Source organism: Miscanthus floridulus, chromosome 7 (assembly GCF_019320115.1).
Source record: "Miscanthus floridulus cultivar M001 chromosome 7, ASM1932011v1, whole genome shotgun sequence".
Lineage (NCBI taxonomy): Eukaryota > Viridiplantae > Streptophyta > Magnoliopsida > Poales > Poaceae > Miscanthus > Miscanthus floridulus.
In genome coordinates this window covers 14,701,430-14,719,181 of record NC_089586.1, presented here as the reverse complement: position 1 = coordinate 14,719,181, position 17,752 = coordinate 14,701,430, and the positions used below count along the sequence as shown (strand labels likewise).

General features: G+C 43.9%; 3 protein-coding genes and 1 long non-coding RNA gene across 5 annotated transcripts; 2 read left to right on the top strand and 2 right to left on the bottom strand.

The window, feature by feature from the left end:
* Positions 1-657: 657 nt before the first annotated feature.
* On the top strand, positions 658-3,613 carry LOC136462641 (65-kDa microtubule-associated protein 3-like). Of its 2 annotated transcripts, none has more exons than XM_066461711.1 (9): positions 658-1,029; positions 1,122-1,346; positions 1,412-1,672; positions 1,792-1,998; positions 2,099-2,411; positions 2,504-2,652; positions 2,751-2,838; positions 2,933-2,996; positions 3,117-3,613. In XM_066461711.1, exons 1-9 carry the CDS (start codon positions 949-951, stop codon positions 3,448-3,450), a joined length of 1,722 nt encoding a protein of 573 aa, XP_066317808.1. In that variant the 5' UTR covers positions 658-948; the 3' UTR covers positions 3,451-3,613. The 2 variants fall into 2 exon arrangements, with proteins under 2 accessions (XP_066317808.1, XP_066317807.1); XM_066461710.1 differs by having other exon boundaries at positions 2,933-3,006.
* Positions 3,614-3,968: 355 nt separating this feature from the next.
* LOC136466574 (general transcription and DNA repair factor IIH subunit TFB4-like) lies at positions 3,969-7,897 on the top strand. Its single transcript, XM_066465018.1, is given in 13 exon segments — positions 3,969-4,148; positions 4,252-4,289; positions 4,291-4,341; positions 4,525-4,795; positions 4,882-4,928; positions 5,081-5,118; positions 5,196-5,241; positions 5,478-5,531; positions 5,638-5,706; positions 6,441-6,517; positions 6,715-6,810; positions 7,402-7,509; positions 7,645-7,897. Coding segments are annotated over 12 exon segments (876 nt in total). The 5' UTR covers positions 3,969-4,117; the 3' UTR covers positions 7,460-7,509; positions 7,645-7,897.
* Positions 7,898-7,924: 27 nt separating this feature from the next.
* On the bottom strand, positions 7,925-10,109 carry LOC136466575 (light-harvesting complex-like protein 3 isotype 1, chloroplastic). The gene is made up of 3 exons (XM_066465019.1): positions 9,634-10,109; positions 8,551-8,688; positions 7,925-8,378 (listed from the first exon to the last, which is right to left on the bottom strand). Exons 1-3 carry the CDS (start codon positions 9,983-9,985, stop codon positions 8,131-8,133), a joined length of 738 nt encoding a protein of 245 aa, XP_066321116.1. The 5' UTR covers positions 9,986-10,109; the 3' UTR covers positions 7,925-8,130.
* Positions 10,110-10,731: 622 nt separating this feature from the next.
* LOC136462640 (uncharacterized) lies at positions 10,732-11,945 on the bottom strand. The gene is made up of 4 exons (XR_010760779.1): positions 11,906-11,945; positions 11,707-11,764; positions 11,500-11,558; positions 10,732-10,923 (listed from the first exon to the last, which is right to left on the bottom strand). It is a non-coding gene; the product is annotated as an uncharacterized lncRNA (long non-coding RNA).
* Between the last annotated feature and the right edge of the window lie 5,807 nt (positions 11,946-17,752).

The following is a 17,752-nucleotide window of genomic DNA, read 5'->3' as shown; positions in this document are numbered from 1 at the left end:
AGTATGGCACTCGACAAAGAATTTTCAAAAAAAAAAAATCTTTGCCGAGTGCCGCTGAGGTGGCACTCGGCAAAGAAGCCGTCAGAGTTGACGTCGGTTTTTTTTTGCCGAGTGCTGACGTGACACTCGGCAAAGGCTTTACCGAGTGCCCGATATGTGGCACTCGGCAAAAAAACCTTTGCCGACGGGTTCTTTGCCGACTGCTCTTTGCCGAGTGCGGCACTCGGCAAAGCCTTTACCGAGTGTATTTCGGGCACTCGGCAAATTGCCGGTTTCCCGTAGTGGTTGCACGGGTACAAACACAACATCTAAAACAACCTCACTATGGGCTGTGTGGCAACCAAAATCGAGTTCGACGGCAAACCTCACTGCTCATGGATTGGCCATTGCGTAGACCACAAGAACGAAGCTTACAAAACAAGGGTGAATTAATGAACTCAACTTTCCTTCCATTAGGATTTATTAGACCTCTGCATATGCTATCCTATTAGGCCTGTATTGAGATTCATGCTCATGCACATCATTCTTCCCGACTCGTCGTGATCCTATTTTGGGCCACCATTGCTCGTGGCCTCACACAATTAAGACACGCACGCAGCTTTCTCTCCCTGCATACATACATGCATGAACAATCTTTTATTTAGCGATACTTTCTCCCTCAATTTCCTCCCTTTCCGCGGGCGGAGCAATCCCCCGTGCAATAATCGCAGTCGTCGTCGTCTGCGCCGGCCGGCCATGATCCACCGTCTGCCGCCGTGGCGTCGTTGTTAGTTGCAGTTGTTGTTGTTGTTGTTCAGGTAGCATTAATTATCCCGTCGGCCAGATCTGCCGCCATTGCCGCGCGCGTTACGTACGTTGTCCTCGAGCTGATCGGAGCCGCCGGAGGAGAGGAGGGAGCTAGAAGGGGAAGCTAGCAATGGGGCGAGGAGCGTGCGACGACGGAGCCCAATGCTCTCCCTGAAGCTGAGGGCCATCCTGTTCCCCTTCCAGATGGAGCCCCGGCGCGAGGAGCTGCTGCATGAGCTAGGGGTCCGTCCGTCCATTCGTCCGTCGTCGTCTCCGTTCGTTCGACCTCCTCCTGAGTCCTGTCCTCTCATGGATGCACTCATGCACGCACGCAGGACATGTGGGACGAGATCGGGGAAGCGGAGGAGGACCGGCGGGGGACGCTGCAGGCGCTGGAGGAGGATTGCCTCAACGTGTACCGCACCAAGGTGGATCAGGTCCGGCAGCACCGAGCGCAGCTCAAGCGGGAGATCGCCGACTCCGTCGCCGAGGTCGCCGCCATCTGCGCCACCATCGGCGAGCCGCCCTCCACCGTGCACACGGCCTGCTCCTCGCTCCAGGTACGCGCGCACAGTCCGGCCGATGGGCAATGGTGATGTCGGTCGTGACGGAGGATTGGGACCAGGGCACAGGGAGCCTGAAGGAGGAGCTGGGCTTTATCGCGCCGGAGCTGGCGGAGATGCGGCGGCGGAGGGAGGAGAGGCGGCGCCAGTTCGCGGATGTCACCCAGCGGGTCAACAGGATCCAGGAGGAGATGAACCTTCAGCTAGGCGGCGGCCAGGGCCAGCCGAAGGCTCATGCCGCCGCCGTCGTCGACGGCTCCGACCTGACGACGACCAAGCTCGACGAGCTCAGAGCCTACCTGCACCACCTGCAGCAGGAAAAGGTCAGATCACCCTAATTAAAGAAACTGATCGGTCCTGATCGACTCCTGACGGGTGCATTGCATGCATGCTTAGCGTTTGTTCTTGCTTTGGATCGAGATCTTGACACATGTACACGCAGGAAAGTCGCACCAAGAAGGTGGCGGAGCTCCTGGCTCTGCTGCACTCGTCATCCTTGGTTCTCGGCATGGATCCCAGAGAGACAAACAATGTCGTCAATGGCGGCGGCGTGCAGGTGCAGGCCGGCGACATCAGCGACGGCGCCATCGCGGGGCTGGCTGCGGGCATCGAGAGGCTGAGAGAGATCAAACGGAGTCGGATGGAGAAGGTACGGTAGCCCTCGCCGCCGTTGAATGGAGATTCGTGAGCCTTCTCCAACTGAATGAAACAACCTGTTTCCTTTGGCAATGCAATGGCATGCATGGCAGCTGCAAGACCTGCTGGGCAGCATGCTGGAGCTGTGGAACCTGATGGACACGCCGGCGGAGGAGCAGCGGCGGTTCCAGGGCGTGGCCTGCAACATCGCCGCGTCCGAGGACGAGATCACGGAGCCCGGCGCCCTCTCCATGGCCTTCATACGCAACGTGGAGGCGGAGGTGGTGAGGCTGGAGACCCTCAAGGAGTGCCGGATGAAAGACCTGGTCGTGAAGAAGCACGAGGAGCTCATGGAGATCCGCCGCCGCGCGCGCCTCCCGGAGGACGACGACGCTGCCGTCATGGTGCTGGACGCCATCGACAGCGGTATATGTCAATTGTCAACACGCCTGAACTTTTGTTCTTGCTTGAGAAATGCATGCGTGTATAATACGACTGACTGCGATCGACTACTGCAGATGCCGAACGGGCTGTGATCCTGGAGCGGCTGGAGGTGCAGATCTCGGAGGCCAAGGACCTGGAGTTCAGCCGGAAGGACGTGCTGGAGAAGATGGACAGGTGGCAGGCGGCGCTGGAGGAGGAGTCCTGGCTCGAGGAGTACAGCAGAGTGCGTCTCGGTCGTCGTCAGACTCTCTGAACAATTCCCCGTCTGATCATCTCCATCTCCAGGAATCACTGAGCTTTTCCTTGCTTTCGTTCTTGCAGAACGAGAACAGATACAACGTCGGCAAAGGGACGCATCTCGTTCTCAAACGCGCCGAGAAAGCCCGCTCCTTGGTCAGCAAAATGCCGGGTAACATAGCCTTTGTTCTGCTTCAGCCATGGCGTTTCTGAATCTGAACATACATAATAATCCTTCTGATAAGGAATTGACGTGTGAGGTGCAGCAATGGCGGAAGCTCTGATGGCGAAGGTGGTTGCGTGGGAGAAGGAGAGAGGCGCCAAGTTCGAGTACGACGGTGTACGCCTGCCTTGCAAAAACCTCCATCACCTACGGGCCATGGCGACGGCCGCACTGCACTGCACTGCACCTCAATGCAATTAATTAACAACGTTGATGCGCGCATGCAGGAGGTGCTGCTGGACATGCTGGAGGACTACGGCAACACGAGGAAGGAGAAGGAGCAGGAGCGGAAGCGGCAGCGGGACCAGCGGCGGCTGCTGCAGCAGGTGCAGGGCGCGGCCGCGGCCGGCGTGGCGCTGCCGGACCGGGACGTGTCGTCGCCGGTGGCCCGACCGCCGCCCAAGAACATCAAGAACGTCACCAGGACGCTGTCCATGGGGGGGAACGCCGGCGGTGGCAGCGCAAGGAAGGCGGCGCCGGCGTCGTCCAGGCCCGGCACGCCCAGCTTCCTCAAGTCGCCCATGTCGGCGCGCCGAGGCGGGAGCGACGAGGGCCAGATGATGTCGTCGGACTCCTTCGAGTGATTTTTTTGGTTGTAGTCAGGTCAGCAAGCTGGAATGGCCATGGATATCGTCGATCTGCAACGCCCAAAATCTGTTTGAAATCTGGATGGATCCTCCGTTGAACTGAAACCGTTTGCTGTAAAAGTTCTCTGATTTAGTGATTTTTCGGGGGTTCAGACTTCAGATTTTACATCAAAGTCGAATGTGCATCACTGCATGCAGTGCTAATGCTTTACTAGTAGAATGAGAAAATGGGAAACCATAAGGATTTCATTTTTAAAATGAACAGAACCAGTTTTTTTTTTGAATCAACAGAACCAAGTTTGGAACACAAGTTCGGTAAAAAGAAAGTTTAAAAATTCAAACAGCCACCAAAAGATAACCAGCTGTACATTCCAATTTTAAAAGGAAGCACGGGCTTAGTTCAGGCCCAAAACTGTTATGCCCAAGTACACAAGATTGGGCCAGGCCCATGTATAGTCCAGGAGACCACAGCTTCTGGAGCTACGAGCAGTCGAGCACTCCCCAGTCCCCAACCGCGGCAACTGCCACCGCCTGCGCCAGCGCCGCCGCCCCATCACTCCCGCCGGCGCCTCGGAGCATTGGATTGGCTGGGCGCGCGACCCACCGCCGCCGGGCTGCAGCAGCGACCCCCCTCGCCGGCCATGACCTCCGCTCACTCCAAGCTCTACTCCGGTGAGCCGCCCGCTACATCTCGCATCCCCCGTACTCCGCGACGCCTCGTCGTTCTAACGCACACACGCTCATCCTATCTGGCACCACTCGCCGGCGCGTGCAGATGACGTCAGCCTCGTCGTGGTGGTCGTCGACACGAACCCCTTTCTTCTGGGCCGCCGCCGCGCTCCCCTTCGCCGACTTCTTCGCGCACGTATGCAACCCTAACCTTCCCTTTGCTTCCCTTTTTGCATGCCTCCTTGCTCGATATTCAAATGATAATTTTGTGCGTTATTAGATGACTCGTTGCTAGCTGTGCCCTGATCCGTTGATTGGGCTTTGGCTTTCCAGCCTTTCGCCCTTGGACTTGATGTATGTAATATCCATGTCTGTGCAGCTGATTCACTTCGTCAACTCGATCCTGCTGCTGAACCACCTCAACCGTGTGGTCGTCATCGCCGCGGGAGTCAGCTCCTGTGCCTACATCCTGGATTCCAGTGATGCCAGCCCCTCCGGTGGCGTGGGCGTCTCGGACACCTTCGACAGGGCAAGCCGCAAGGCAGAGGAGTTCATTGCACAAGACGCCCGTGCCACTGCGGGCAACGGTTCTGTTGCTTCTGCCAATGCCGCGTCGCTGCTCTCTGGGGCGCTGTCCCTCGCTTTGTGCTGTATCCAATCGTTTGAATTCCTTGCTTCTTGTGCATTTGCCCTATCTTATTTTGTGCTTTTGTTGCTTAACATGGAGGGTATTTAGATATACAGAGGATTTTCCGGTCTGGGACTCGGCATCCGCAACCTCGGGTGAGTGGCTACATGCTGTCATGTAGGATTGTGAGTAACGTTTGGTTTTCATCATTTGTGATCAACAAATAATGCTTTGATTCGCCCATAAATTGTTGTAGTCAGTATTCTTATTATAATGCCACGGCAGTTGATACTAACATGAGATACAGATTTTGTGCCTGCAGGGCTCTCCAGATGGACCTGAACAGTATGCGTACACCTTCATCAATGCAATTTCTAAATTTTTTCAGGACCTAGTTTTCACTTGATCAAATGAACTTGCAGATATGTGGCAGTGATGAATTCAATATTTTCTGCTCAACGTTCCATGGTATTGCATCAGTTGCTTAATCCATTATAGTCCCATTGAGATTTATTGACCCTTCAATTTCACCGGCCAGTCGCTATGTTGTTACTTATTACTTACTATCCAAGTGTGGCACATGTAGTGGATTGAGAAGTAGCAAGACATTGAAATGTGCCTATATAGATATGCATCCATAATTGTTCCAAACCTTTTAATTACTAGGGTGGCATAATGACCGTAACATTTTACAAATCTCTTAGGTACCAATTGATTCTTGTATTGTGGGAACCCAAGATTCTGCTTTCTTGCAGCAGGTAATGCTGTTTAGTACGCTCTTGAATTCTACTGATCAAATTCATCCACATGTTATACTGTCACAACATCCTCTTGCTGACTAGTTACTGGTGTTTCATCACATAGGCTTCGTACATAACAGGAGGAGTTTATTTGAAGCCCCAAGAACTAAATGGTCTGTTTCAATACCTTGCCGTAAGTTATCCGGCCTCCCACTGCTGATATTAATATATCTTCTCATATAGTCCTATTTTCCTTTGGGGGCCTCTTGAGAATGTATTTATATACTTGTCGTTATGATCCTTTTGACAGAATAATCCTTTTATGGTTGTATTGTGCTCTATAGTTTCACATAATAGCGAAAACGGATTAGCCTAGGAACATCGAGCACACTATGCTGAATCTACTACCCTCTAAAAGGGTGATGACATTACTACCATTTTTGTTATCATACCAGTTGAAAAATTCTTTGCATTCATTTTTCCTCATGTAGTTGGTTTGCTATTATAGTTAGTAAATTAGGGAAGTCTTTTGTGCTTTCCTTAACTGTGAATTACTGAATTGGCATTAAGAGCATGTAAAAGTTTATTGGTCACTTCTGTATGCTTTGTGTTCAGATCTTTGTTTGTTTTTTGTTGTTTCACATTAGGTGTTGCGAACATTTATCTGATGATACCTTCCTCACAAAATTTTGGATTTTACTTATAATATATCTAAGTAAGAGATTAGCCATGTCTGATAGACAGAACTGGGATCTACTTGTGCAGATGTCTTCACTTTAGTCTGGCAATACCTGTCTACTAGAGAATTTGTTATTTATATATCATATTATTTTATATCCTCTTCCTTTGTTTGTGTAAATAACTTTGTGTGGGCTTATTTCTCTTGTAGTTGCTTAAGCTCATTGACACATTTCAACAATAATGCAGGCTGTATTTGCAACTGATTTACACTCTAGAGCATTTCTGCGCCTTCCAAAAACTCTTGGAGTGGACTTTCGTGCTTCGTATGTGCTTCTAAATTTCCTTTATTAAGCATCAGTACTAGACCTACTATCCTCCTTTTGTGAAAATTTACAATCAGGGCAAAAGCTGGTCCCACATTAACAAATCTGGTTCCGTTTTATTTCTTTCCAAAAAGATTGCATTCATCTAATATTGGTGACACCTCAATGCACTCAATATTTTTTTACTGATTTTGCAGGTGTTTCTGCCATAAGAAGACTATCGACATGGGATATGTTTGTTCAGTTTGTTTGTCAATATTCTGCAAGAATCAGAAGAAGTGTTCAACCTGCGGGTAAGTTTTATTTTCAATTGTGTTCCTCTGATGAGACCCTTTTTTGGGTACCTTTTGATGATAACAAATTTATGTTCTGTTCTTGTTTCTAGACGCAAGTCCACAGTTTTATGAATTAGAAATTATTGGTTTCTTTGCTACAACCACCTTATTACCTTCTCTCCATTCAATTCTTTGTTCCTGTAATTTCTTTTTAGCCAGCATCAAATTTGGTTCATGCAAGAAGCAATCAGTTACTCTTAATTTTGCGTTCCTTCCTGAATAGTTTTACTTTGACATGCACTTCCATTTTTCGCTCTAATTTCAACCAACCTTATGCAAAATTGAAATCATCTCAAGGTTTAGTTGGCTTTGCAGTTTATATAAGCCTACCACAAAAGTGTCTTTTTTTTAGCAGTACCACAAAAGTATGTCTTGCCAAGCAGTTTGTACATCTAATTTAGTTTTTGGTAGCTGTTAGCATTTGTCTTTATACTAGTGATTTATCTTGCTGCTTGCAAAATGATTGTATTAAGATACTTGCTAAGTTATTGTTTTCCTCTGGTACCATAAATCTGGACATTGAATTTAATTTGTTTGCTCTGGCTGCAGGTCAGAATTCAGTCGTGTCATGCCTGATTTGAATTCCATGCCAGATCAAAGCAAGTAGTCAGAAAAGTTAACCACCAACAGACATGCTTCTCTCTCTCTGTCTCACAGGTTTGTTTCAGATTAATCTTTGCTTTGTTTCAGACTAATCTTTGATGAGCACCTCGACATGTGTACATGACATTTCTTTGATCGATATGTAAATGAATTCCATGTCTGATATCAGAATATCTGTGAATTGCCCAGGACGGACCATGCACCAGTTTACCCATGTATATCCGAAGGGATGGTGATTTAACCGAAGGCGATAAGCAGTGTAGATTAGGCTATGACAATTTTTGTTAAGGAAACGAGTTTAGGGCAAACACTATTGCTTTTGAACATAGTTCTTGTGGCGAGTAGAAATTTGCAAACCTGGTGACAGTGATCTTCTGTTATGAATTGTTGTCAAAAAATGAGAACATGCCACTGATGAAAATATCATGGCATGGTTGCCCTTACTGCTTGGATGAGAAATGCTCTGAGATGGCAAACCATATAAACCATTAAAACTGCACGTAATTATCTCTAGCACAGAAAGTGAGTCCATACTATTTTACAAGATGACGTAGATTATTACGTTTGTCAATGTTCCTCCAAACCTCACTAGACGGGGAAACAAAAAGGCCGACAAACGAAACAAAATACATGACAAGAACCATTCTGCATTTGTATCCCAATGCTGAACCTGAACTAATTCTTTGGCCCCGCAGTGGAATCATCTTGCCAGGTTGCCTGCCATTGCTTGTCATAGAACGTAGTCTCATCGATAAGCTTCTTCAGTGATTCGATGTCCTCATTTTTCCTGATTAGCAGTACACCAGCGACGGCAACAAATAGCAGCGTTTTGCAGAAGAAGTTGCCCATTTGGTCGACAAGGCCCACGCCCGTCAAGCTATCCACAAAGTATGCCATGAAGAAGCCAACCATGGCAGCGCGACCTGCATTGGACGAGAATAATCGGTTCTGAATGCACAATCCCTGGACACAAAATGTCATTTGCACCCGCGGTTTGATTTGAAATAGAACACATCATATTCAACTGTTTTTTCAAAGCAATTTATCATATTCAGCAGTTTAATAAATGACAAAAGAGAAGGGCTTGGTGATAACCATTTAGCTTCTCGGCTTCAGGAAGGTGGAATCGCTTCATCCATGCCCACCATGGAATAATTGAAGTGTCGAAGACGACGGCCTCATCTGTGCTAGTCGCCTCTGGATAATCTTCAAGCCATTTCCTCCTCCTGGCCTCTGGAATCAAACAAAGATGACTGGCATCAGTTAGCTGTGGCGTTCCCTAGGAGCTACAATGTCCGGGAAGATGCGGTAAAAATCGTAAGCTAGCCATGCTTGCTTGCCCCACTCATTGTAGCAAGCCAACAAATGTTTGAGTTTACACAAGCATGTCCTGCATATGCATGATTCTTTTCCTAGTCAGTTCACGTGAGCTATAGCAGAATCGCAGGGACACAACACAAGTTATGAAAAGCATGCCTCCCCAGTTCAGAAAATGTGTGCTAAATCAATTCAAGACCAGCTGAGACTCAAGTGGGACTGATGCATCTTCCTCCCCTCGCTTCCCTAGTTCCTAACCAACTAACATCTCTTTAGACTGGAAATTCGTCTTCGACCATCAACTGCTGCTAAGTCGCTATTCTACAACTACAAGGAAAAATCAGATCCAACCCTAAAATCTTTCAACTCTACAACCACAAGAAAAACAGAAGTTCAGACAGATACTGCAGCCGTGCCTTGTTCAATCAGCGAGTATGCGTATGCCATTTATTCGAGCACACCGGGCTGTGAAAGGGTGCAAGCTTTATGCACATTACGTCCACAGGGATGGCAAACCATACCCCTGCACACCATAGCTTAACCATCTATCTAGCCCTTTCCTTGCCTGACGCTAAGCATTCAGCAAACTAAAGACACTAGAGTACACTTGTGATGATTACTCATGAAGCACAGAACGAGCTCGCCACAACCTACACGCTAAAATTGCAATGGCAGACAGGCAGCAATTCCCGCTCCAACATGTGAATCCAATCCAGGGTTCCACATCAAGCTGTAATATCGGCGCACACTCTCCATGACTTCGGTTCGGTGCATGCTTAGCAACCTTTTCGCTCGCTCACACTGGCAACCTTTTCAGAGAGAGATACTAGGAAGGAGGAGTCAGACTGTCAGAGTCCTCACCGGCGTCGATGACGGCGTCCCAGTCGACGACGCCGCCCTTGTCGAACTTGGTGAGGTCCCAGGTGCCGTTGACCCACCTGGCGTCGCGGAAGGCCGGGACCGGCGGGGGCTCGGTTTTCGCGGCGGGCGCCTCGGCCTTAACGGCGGCCCCGTTGGAGGCCGCGGCGGGGGCCGGCTCCGCCTCGTCCCGCTGCTCGACCTCGACGGGCGGCGCCTCCCCGGCGGCGGTGGCGCAGACGAGGCGGCCGGCGCGGAGGTGCGGGAAGGGGATGAGGTGGAGCTGGATGCCCGCCCGCAGGGGCTTGTTGAGGGTGGCGGGGCGCGGGGAGAAGGTGGAGGTCGCCATGGCCATGGCGAAGAGCGAAGCGAAGGGGAGGGGAGGTTGGCAGTGGCAGTGTGGGGGAGGGGAGACGGAGAGCAGTGGAGAGGAAAAGGATAGAGAGGAGAGGATAGTGTGCGGCCAGGGCCAGGCCTGGCCGCCAGTTGGGCTTGGGCCATGGCCCTGTCGAGCTCTCTTTTCTGGTGACGTGGCATGGCCGCGCTGACGTGTCCGCGCCTGTGGATGGGGTGCCGTCCTGGCTGCGCTGCCATTGGTTTGCCGCCGGGTACAACGTTGAAAAATCTGTGGTTGTGGATGCCGAGAGGGAGGGCTTGGAGTATCCGATCAAATAGAGACGGACGCTGAGAGCTCAACGGAAAATCCATAGATAAGCATGACAGTCTTGTGAAGTACCAGCATAGTCCTATAGGAGACGCCATAATTTTGTTGTTGATTTGAAGAACACATTGTTCCTAGTCTTAAAATGATATATACTCCTCAACTTTCCCTTCAGATGGTCCAACACATCAACAAATAACCTCTCCATACTAGTGGGGGATAGAGACCACCCCAGCATAGAACGAAAGTAAGTCCAAAGAAAGGAAGCAACTGGGGCATTGGAACATAATCTGATTAGTTGTCTCACCTTGCCCACAAGTTTTACACAGAACAGAAGCAGACCAATTCCTCCTTTTCAGCAGTACACCACACTGAATTCTGTCGTGGTAGACCATCCATAGAAAGATCTGATCTGAACCTTAAAAGTCAAGTATCTGTGAAGGGACTTAGTGGTATATTTGCCTGAGACTGAGACCTCCAATTCCCAAGCCACCTCATTCCAACGGCTCTTGGGCAAGGAAGCAGCAACAACCCCGACGACGTCGACCACTTGTCTCCATCCTCTTCATCTTTCACTTCACAGAAATTTTGCTCCTCAGCTCCCATGCTGCATAGAACTGAGACGACATCTGCTGGAATTTATCACAGAAAGACAATAGAATAAATTGGTAATCAGCTGTTGTCGTAGTTAAAACTCATCAAGAGCTTACGCCTGGCACTGACGCCCTCGGGCTGCCTTTGCTTGCTTGGCAGATACAAAAGCAATAAACAACCATAAAAGACAGGACACATGGTTTCTGTCCATGGCAGGAAGAACCAAGGAACATATGCATACAAGCATCATATCACGAGGAAATCATGATCCGTATCAAAGCTAAAGTAGATTACAGGGATAAGCTCAATTAGTAAACCAATGGTCTCCCTGCCTAGGCGTTAAATATCATCAAATGAAATCTGTCCACAAGGACACGAAGAAAACGTGATGAGCATTTAGCAACAACAACAGTTACCAACATCTACTCCAACCTGTAAATTTAGTTTCCACCAGCTGAGTACTGCATCCGGAGTCCGATCGAATGTCTGACCTACCAAAATATACATCTAGAGAACATGTGTGCATGGGTACAGCAACAGAACCATGAGTGCCTACATAATCATCGTATGTCCTCTAGGTAGCTCTAGCTTGGAGGGATGTGAAAATTATCTACCTGGAATGCTCAGCAGTGCTGTCTTTTCATAGCTTTATCTGAATCCTGTCTTAGTAGCACTGCATCAGGACCGCATGAGAACAACAAAAACAACCATCAGGTCTAAGAAATAGTAGATCACCACATGCAATTTTTACATTTCCTGGCAATACGAAGATGCTAAAAGGCCATGAATGTAAGCAGGAAATGAGGCAGTGAGCTGCAAACCTGGTGCTTGTTGCAATCAGTAAATATCGTGATGCTTTTCTCATCAAATTCTTGTTGCCTGCATTATGAAATTGAAAATTTTCAGGTTTTAGTGGAACTTCTGTCGTAGCAACATCAAAGAAACGCGAGTCTTCAATGGAATCCATCCATGACTCTATAATGCCAAGTCCAATCTAGATATGAAGAAAGCTGGCATAACCTTAGACCAAGAAGCTCCAATTTCACATTTAACCAAAGACTGAATTTTCCTTGCTCTACTCTTCGAACTCATTGATTACTACACAAAATCATTGTTCTCAGTATGAGATCTCAACAAATAAACAGAGGGGAAAAACTGCACACAACATCTACATTGGCTGAGCAACACAAAAAAATGCCAGGAGAGTAACCAAAGATTATTTGGCATTGCAAATACGGGATCAGAGTAAAAGCAAAGCAAGATATTTGGCAGAGGGCATGAGGATGGTAAAACCAACCCACCCAGACGTACTCTAATAACCACTCCACCAGATGGTTCGGAGTTCAGCATGCATCCAGAAGCAACAACATGCCTGACCCACCAAAATCTCCACCAGTTAGCATTTGGCATTCTGGCCAACTGGGAGACACCGTTCCTCCTGCTTGCAACGCAATGCGCATAGCTTCATTCGGTTTCTTTAGCTGCAGGCCAGCTGGGTAGAACCTCCAATCGCGAGCGTTTCACCACACCACTACAATCTTCACCAGGGAAAAAATGGGAGGCCGCAGCAAGTAGAATGGAACTGTCCTTATGCTCCACTTCATCAGTATGAGGTACAATTTTGCTGCTCCCAGTGATTTGAGCAGACCAATGTTGAACAAAGAAAGTTCCAAGATGTGATCAATTGATTAGACAGCTCCTTAGCAGTGAGCCCGAACAAGTTAATCTAAACAAAACTCCAGAAATGAAACAATAACTTTCAAGAAAATTCTTCAGAAATGATTTGGAAAAGAAATTAATCTACCACTTCATAACATATATGGTTCAAAGGGAAATAAAAGGTACAGCATGCGACATTCGGACGTAGCCGTAACATACAAAAGAAGAATAAAGAGCTGATTTCTCTCTCTCTCAGAAACACACATGCTTCATCAGCAGGCTACACACTGATCCGAATAAGACTTTTTGAATACAGCTGAACATTGAAGGCGAAGAGGAAATTCTCCCATGTCCGTGCCCTACGACCCTGGTATTTCATGTGATCTAGCTGGCGCACAGTGGTCAGCTTTGCTGTAGCCATGTCGTAGAGGCAAACTTTGCAATCTGTATACAGCAACATTCGGCCAACCAGGAAGAAAAGCCAATGGACAGTACACAGAGGTGAGGTGGCACTACGGGAGAAGCAAAATTTACCGAGTGCCGCATGCTTTGCCACTACTTAGAGAACAGACTTTAGAACGATGTCCCAATTTGACATTAGCCTCGGCATTTTTTTTTTCCCAGGACTAAAGGTTCCTACCCAACGGTCGTCCGCGGGGCAAGGATCTTTAGTCCCGGCTGGTATTACCAACCGGGACTAAAGGTTGCCGGGACTAAAGCTTTTAGTTCCGGTTTAGGTGATGCCCCGGGAATAAAGATTAATCTTTAGTCCCGATTTGGCCCCCTAACCGGGACTAATTATCCCGGTCTATAGACTAGCTCATTTCTTCCTCACCGAGCCCGAGCCATTCCATTCAAACTCACTGCCTCTGTTCTTCAGCTTGCTGTTGTTCTTACTCTCTCCCCTTCCATTGGTGTTGCTCTTCGATTTTGGAGTTAACAAACTTAATCCTCTTATGTTTTATCAGTAGCTTATCTCATTTTACGATGTAGATGCATGTGTAACTTTATATGTTGGACTTTATTATGATTTTATATATCATTTTTAGCTCAAAATCACATGATGATTTGCATATATGTTTGGATAAACAAAAGTTAAATTAGTTCATCAAAATCACGCCTCGCTCGTTCTCGCTAGAGCACGCGCCATCCTCGTCCCCGGCGGCTTATGTGATCTTAGAATTAATTTTTTCATGAAATAAAAAACTTAGAAAATAGTTAGAAATTTGTAGAAAATCCGTACTAGTTGAACTTGCGGACCGTGTTCAGCTCGGTGAGCATGTTCTCTGCCGAGCGGTAACGGACGTCAAGGAGGAGCTTTGATTTTACGAGGGAGAGCGGCAACGGTCGTGGAAGACCGTGTTCCCTTCCTCGTAGAATCGGAGCTCTTCCTTGACCAAGTACGGTGCCGTCCGGTGGAGAAATACTCGCCGAGATGATCACGTAAGCAAGGTCAACTAGTACGGATGGTTATTTATTGAAACATATTTTTGAGCTATAATTTGATGGATATTTGCTAACTTCAGACCTACAAATATCATCTACAAATGTTACTATCCTCGGCAACCTAAACGCCCGCGAGCTCGCCGATATCGAGCAAGTCACTTAGAATTATTTTTTCCATGAAATGAAATACTTAGAAATCATGCCTTTTATTTTTTAGAATTAAATTTTCCATGAAATGAAAAACTTAGAAAATAGTTAGAAAATTATAGAAAATCCGTACTAGTTGAACTTGCGGAACCCTAGATTGTCTCAAATTGAAAAGTTTTGAATACCAAGTTTGTTCAGCTCATCAAGATCTACAATCCTTATATAGGCCATTTTTTTATTTAAGAAAGTTTAAATAAAATGTAGTTCAAATTTCACAAGTGTGTGACATAGTTTTAGAAAGTCTATATGAGATTCAAGAATTTATGACTAGTGTTTGATAAAACTTTCTCAAATGGGAAAATGAGCTATGTAACAATTGTAGATCTTGCTAAGATGATCAAACTTGGTATTCAGAGTTTTTTCATCTGAGGTCATTTAGTGTCTCATTTGAGCAAGTTTGACCAAGTCAAATTTGGTCAAATGAAAAAACAACACTTTGACTCTAGTATTATGAACTCTAAATGACTTTAAATTGAAAAGTTTTGAATACCAAGTTTGTTAAAATCATCAAGATTTACAATTGTTGTTTTGGTCAACTTTCCATTTGAGATAGTTTAGATGGTTTAAATTTCTGATTTTTAAATTTCTACGGCTACAAACTAGTTTTCGGAACCCTAGATTGTCTTAAATTGAAACGTTTTGAATACCAAGTTTGTTCAGCTCATCAAGATCTACAATCCTTATATAGGTCATTTTTTCATTTGAGAAAGTTTGAATAAAATATAGTTCAAATTTTACAAGTGTGACATGGTTTTAGAAAGTCTATATGAGATTTAAGAATTTATGACTAGTGTTTGATAAAATTTTCTCAAATGGGAAAATGAGCTATGTAACAATTGTAGATATTGCTGAGATGATCAAACTTGGTATTCGGAGTTTTTTCATCTGAGGTAATTTAGTGTCTCATTTGAGCAAGTTTGACCAAGTCAAATTTGGTCAAATAAAAAAACAACACTTTGACTCTAGTATTATGAACTCTAAATGACTTTAAATTGAAAAGTTTTGCATACCAAGTTTGTTAAAATCATCAATATCTACAATTGTTGTTTTGGTCAACTTTCCATTTGAGATAGTTTGGACGGTTCAAATTTATGATTTTTAAATTTCTACGCCTACAAACTAGTTTTCGGAACCCTAAATTGTCTCAAATTGAAAAGTTTTGAATACCATGTTTGTTCAGCTCATCAAGATCTACAATCCTTATATAGGCAATTTTTTTATTTGAGAAATTTTGAATAAAATATAGTTTAAATTTCACAAGTGTGTGACATAGTTTTAGAAAGTCTATATGAGATTCAAGAATTTATGACTAGTGTTTGATAAAACTTTCTCAAATGAGAAAATAAGCTATGTAACAATTGTAGATATTGCTAAGATGATCAAACTTGGTATTCAATATTTTTTCATCTGAGGTCATATAGTGTCTCATTTGAGCAAGTTTGACCAAGTCAAATTTGATCAAATGAAAAAACAACACTTTGATTCTAGTATTATGAACTCTAAATGACTTCAAATTTAAAAGGTTTGAATACCAAGTTTGTTAAAATCATCAATATCTACAATTGTTGTTTTGGTCAACTTTTCATTTGAGATAGTTTGGACGGTTCAAATTTGTGATTTTTAAATTTCTATGCCTACAAACTAGTTTTCGGAACCCTAGATTGTCTCAAATTGAAAAGTTTTGAATATCAAGTTTGTTCAGCTCATCAAGATCTACAATCCTTATATAGTCTATTTTTTCATTTGAGAAAGTTTGAATAAAATGTAGTTCAAATTTCACAAGTGTGTGACATAGTTTTAGAAAGTCTATATGAGATTCAAGAATTTATGACTGGTGTTTGATAAAACGTTCTCAAATGGAAAATGAGCTATGTAACAATTGTAGATCTTGCTAAGATGATTAAACTTGGTATTCAATGTTTTTTCATCTGAGGTCATATAGTGTCTCATTTGAGCAAGTTTGACCAAGTCAAATTTGATCAAATGAAAAAACAACACTTTGACTCTAGTATTATGGACTCTAAATGATTTCAAATTGAAAAGTTTTGAATACCAAGTTTGTTAAAATTATCGAGATATACAATTGTTGTTTTTGTCAACTTTCCATTTGAGATAGTTTGGACAGTTCAAATTTGTGATTTTTAAATTTCTATGCCTACAAACTAGTTTTCGGAACCCTAGATTGTCTCAAATTGAAAAGTTTTGAATATCAAGTTTGTTCAGCTCATCAAGATCTACAATCCTTATATAGTCTATTTTTTTATTTGAGAAAGTTTGAACAAAATGTAGTTTAAATTTCACAAGTGTGTGACATAGTTTTAGAAAGTCTACAGGAGATTCAAGAATTTATGACTGGTGTTTGATAAAACGTTCTCAAATGGAAAAATGAGCTATGTAACAATTGTAGATCTTGCTAAGATGATTAAACTTGGTATTCAGAGATTTTTCATCTAAGGTCATTTAGTGTCTCATTTGAGCAAGTTTGACCAAGTCAAATTTGGTCAAATGAAAAAATAACACTTTGACTCTAGTATTATGGACTCTAAATGACTTCAAATTGAAAAGTTTTGAATACCAAGTTTGTTCAGCTCATCAAGATCTACAATCATTATATATGCTATTTTTTCATTTGAGAAAGTTTGAATAAAATGTAGTTCAAATTTCACAAGTGTGTGACATAGTTTTAGAAAGTCTATATGAGATTCAAAAATTTGTGACTAATGTTTGATAAAACTTTCTCAAACGTGAAAATGAGCTATGTAACAATTTTATATCTTGCCAAGATGATCAAACTTGGTATTCAGAGTTTTTTTATCTGAGGTCATTTAGTGTCTTATTTGAGCAAGTTTGACCAAGTCAAATTTGGTCAAATAAAAAAACAACACTTTGACTCTAGTATCATGGACTCTAAATGACTTCAAATTGAAAGTTTTGAATACCAAGTTTGTTAAACTCATCAAGATCTACAATTGTTGTTTTGGTCAACTTTCTATTTGAGATAGTTTGGATGGTTCAAATTTGTGATTTTTAAATTTCGACGCCTACAAACTAGTTTTCGGAACCCTACATTATCTCAAATTGAAAAGTTTTGAATATTAAGTTTGTTCAACTCATCAAGATCTATAATCCTTATATAGGCCATTTTTTATTTGAAAAAGTTGTAGAACAAAAATACTATATTTTCTTTATTTTTATAGGTTCAACAAAAAATTCCTCTCATTTTGGTCAAAAAAAACCGAGAAAAAATTGAAAGATTGACGTTACAATAATGTGATAATAAATTTCCTATCGAATAATATTAGTTTTATTAATTTTAAGTTACAAATATATTTTTGCATTAACAAAATACTTAGTATTAGTAACATTTATATTCTATATTCATAAAAGAAATTAAAAACTTTATGTTACAAAATTTTCCTATTTATAATAAATAATTAGTTAATCAATAGTATTTTTAAAATAAATATTACAAAGTATTGAAGTTGCTATAGAATTAATTAGTATTAAACAAGGAGAACAAAATCAAAATCCCAGGCCTTTCCAATTATTCTGGCG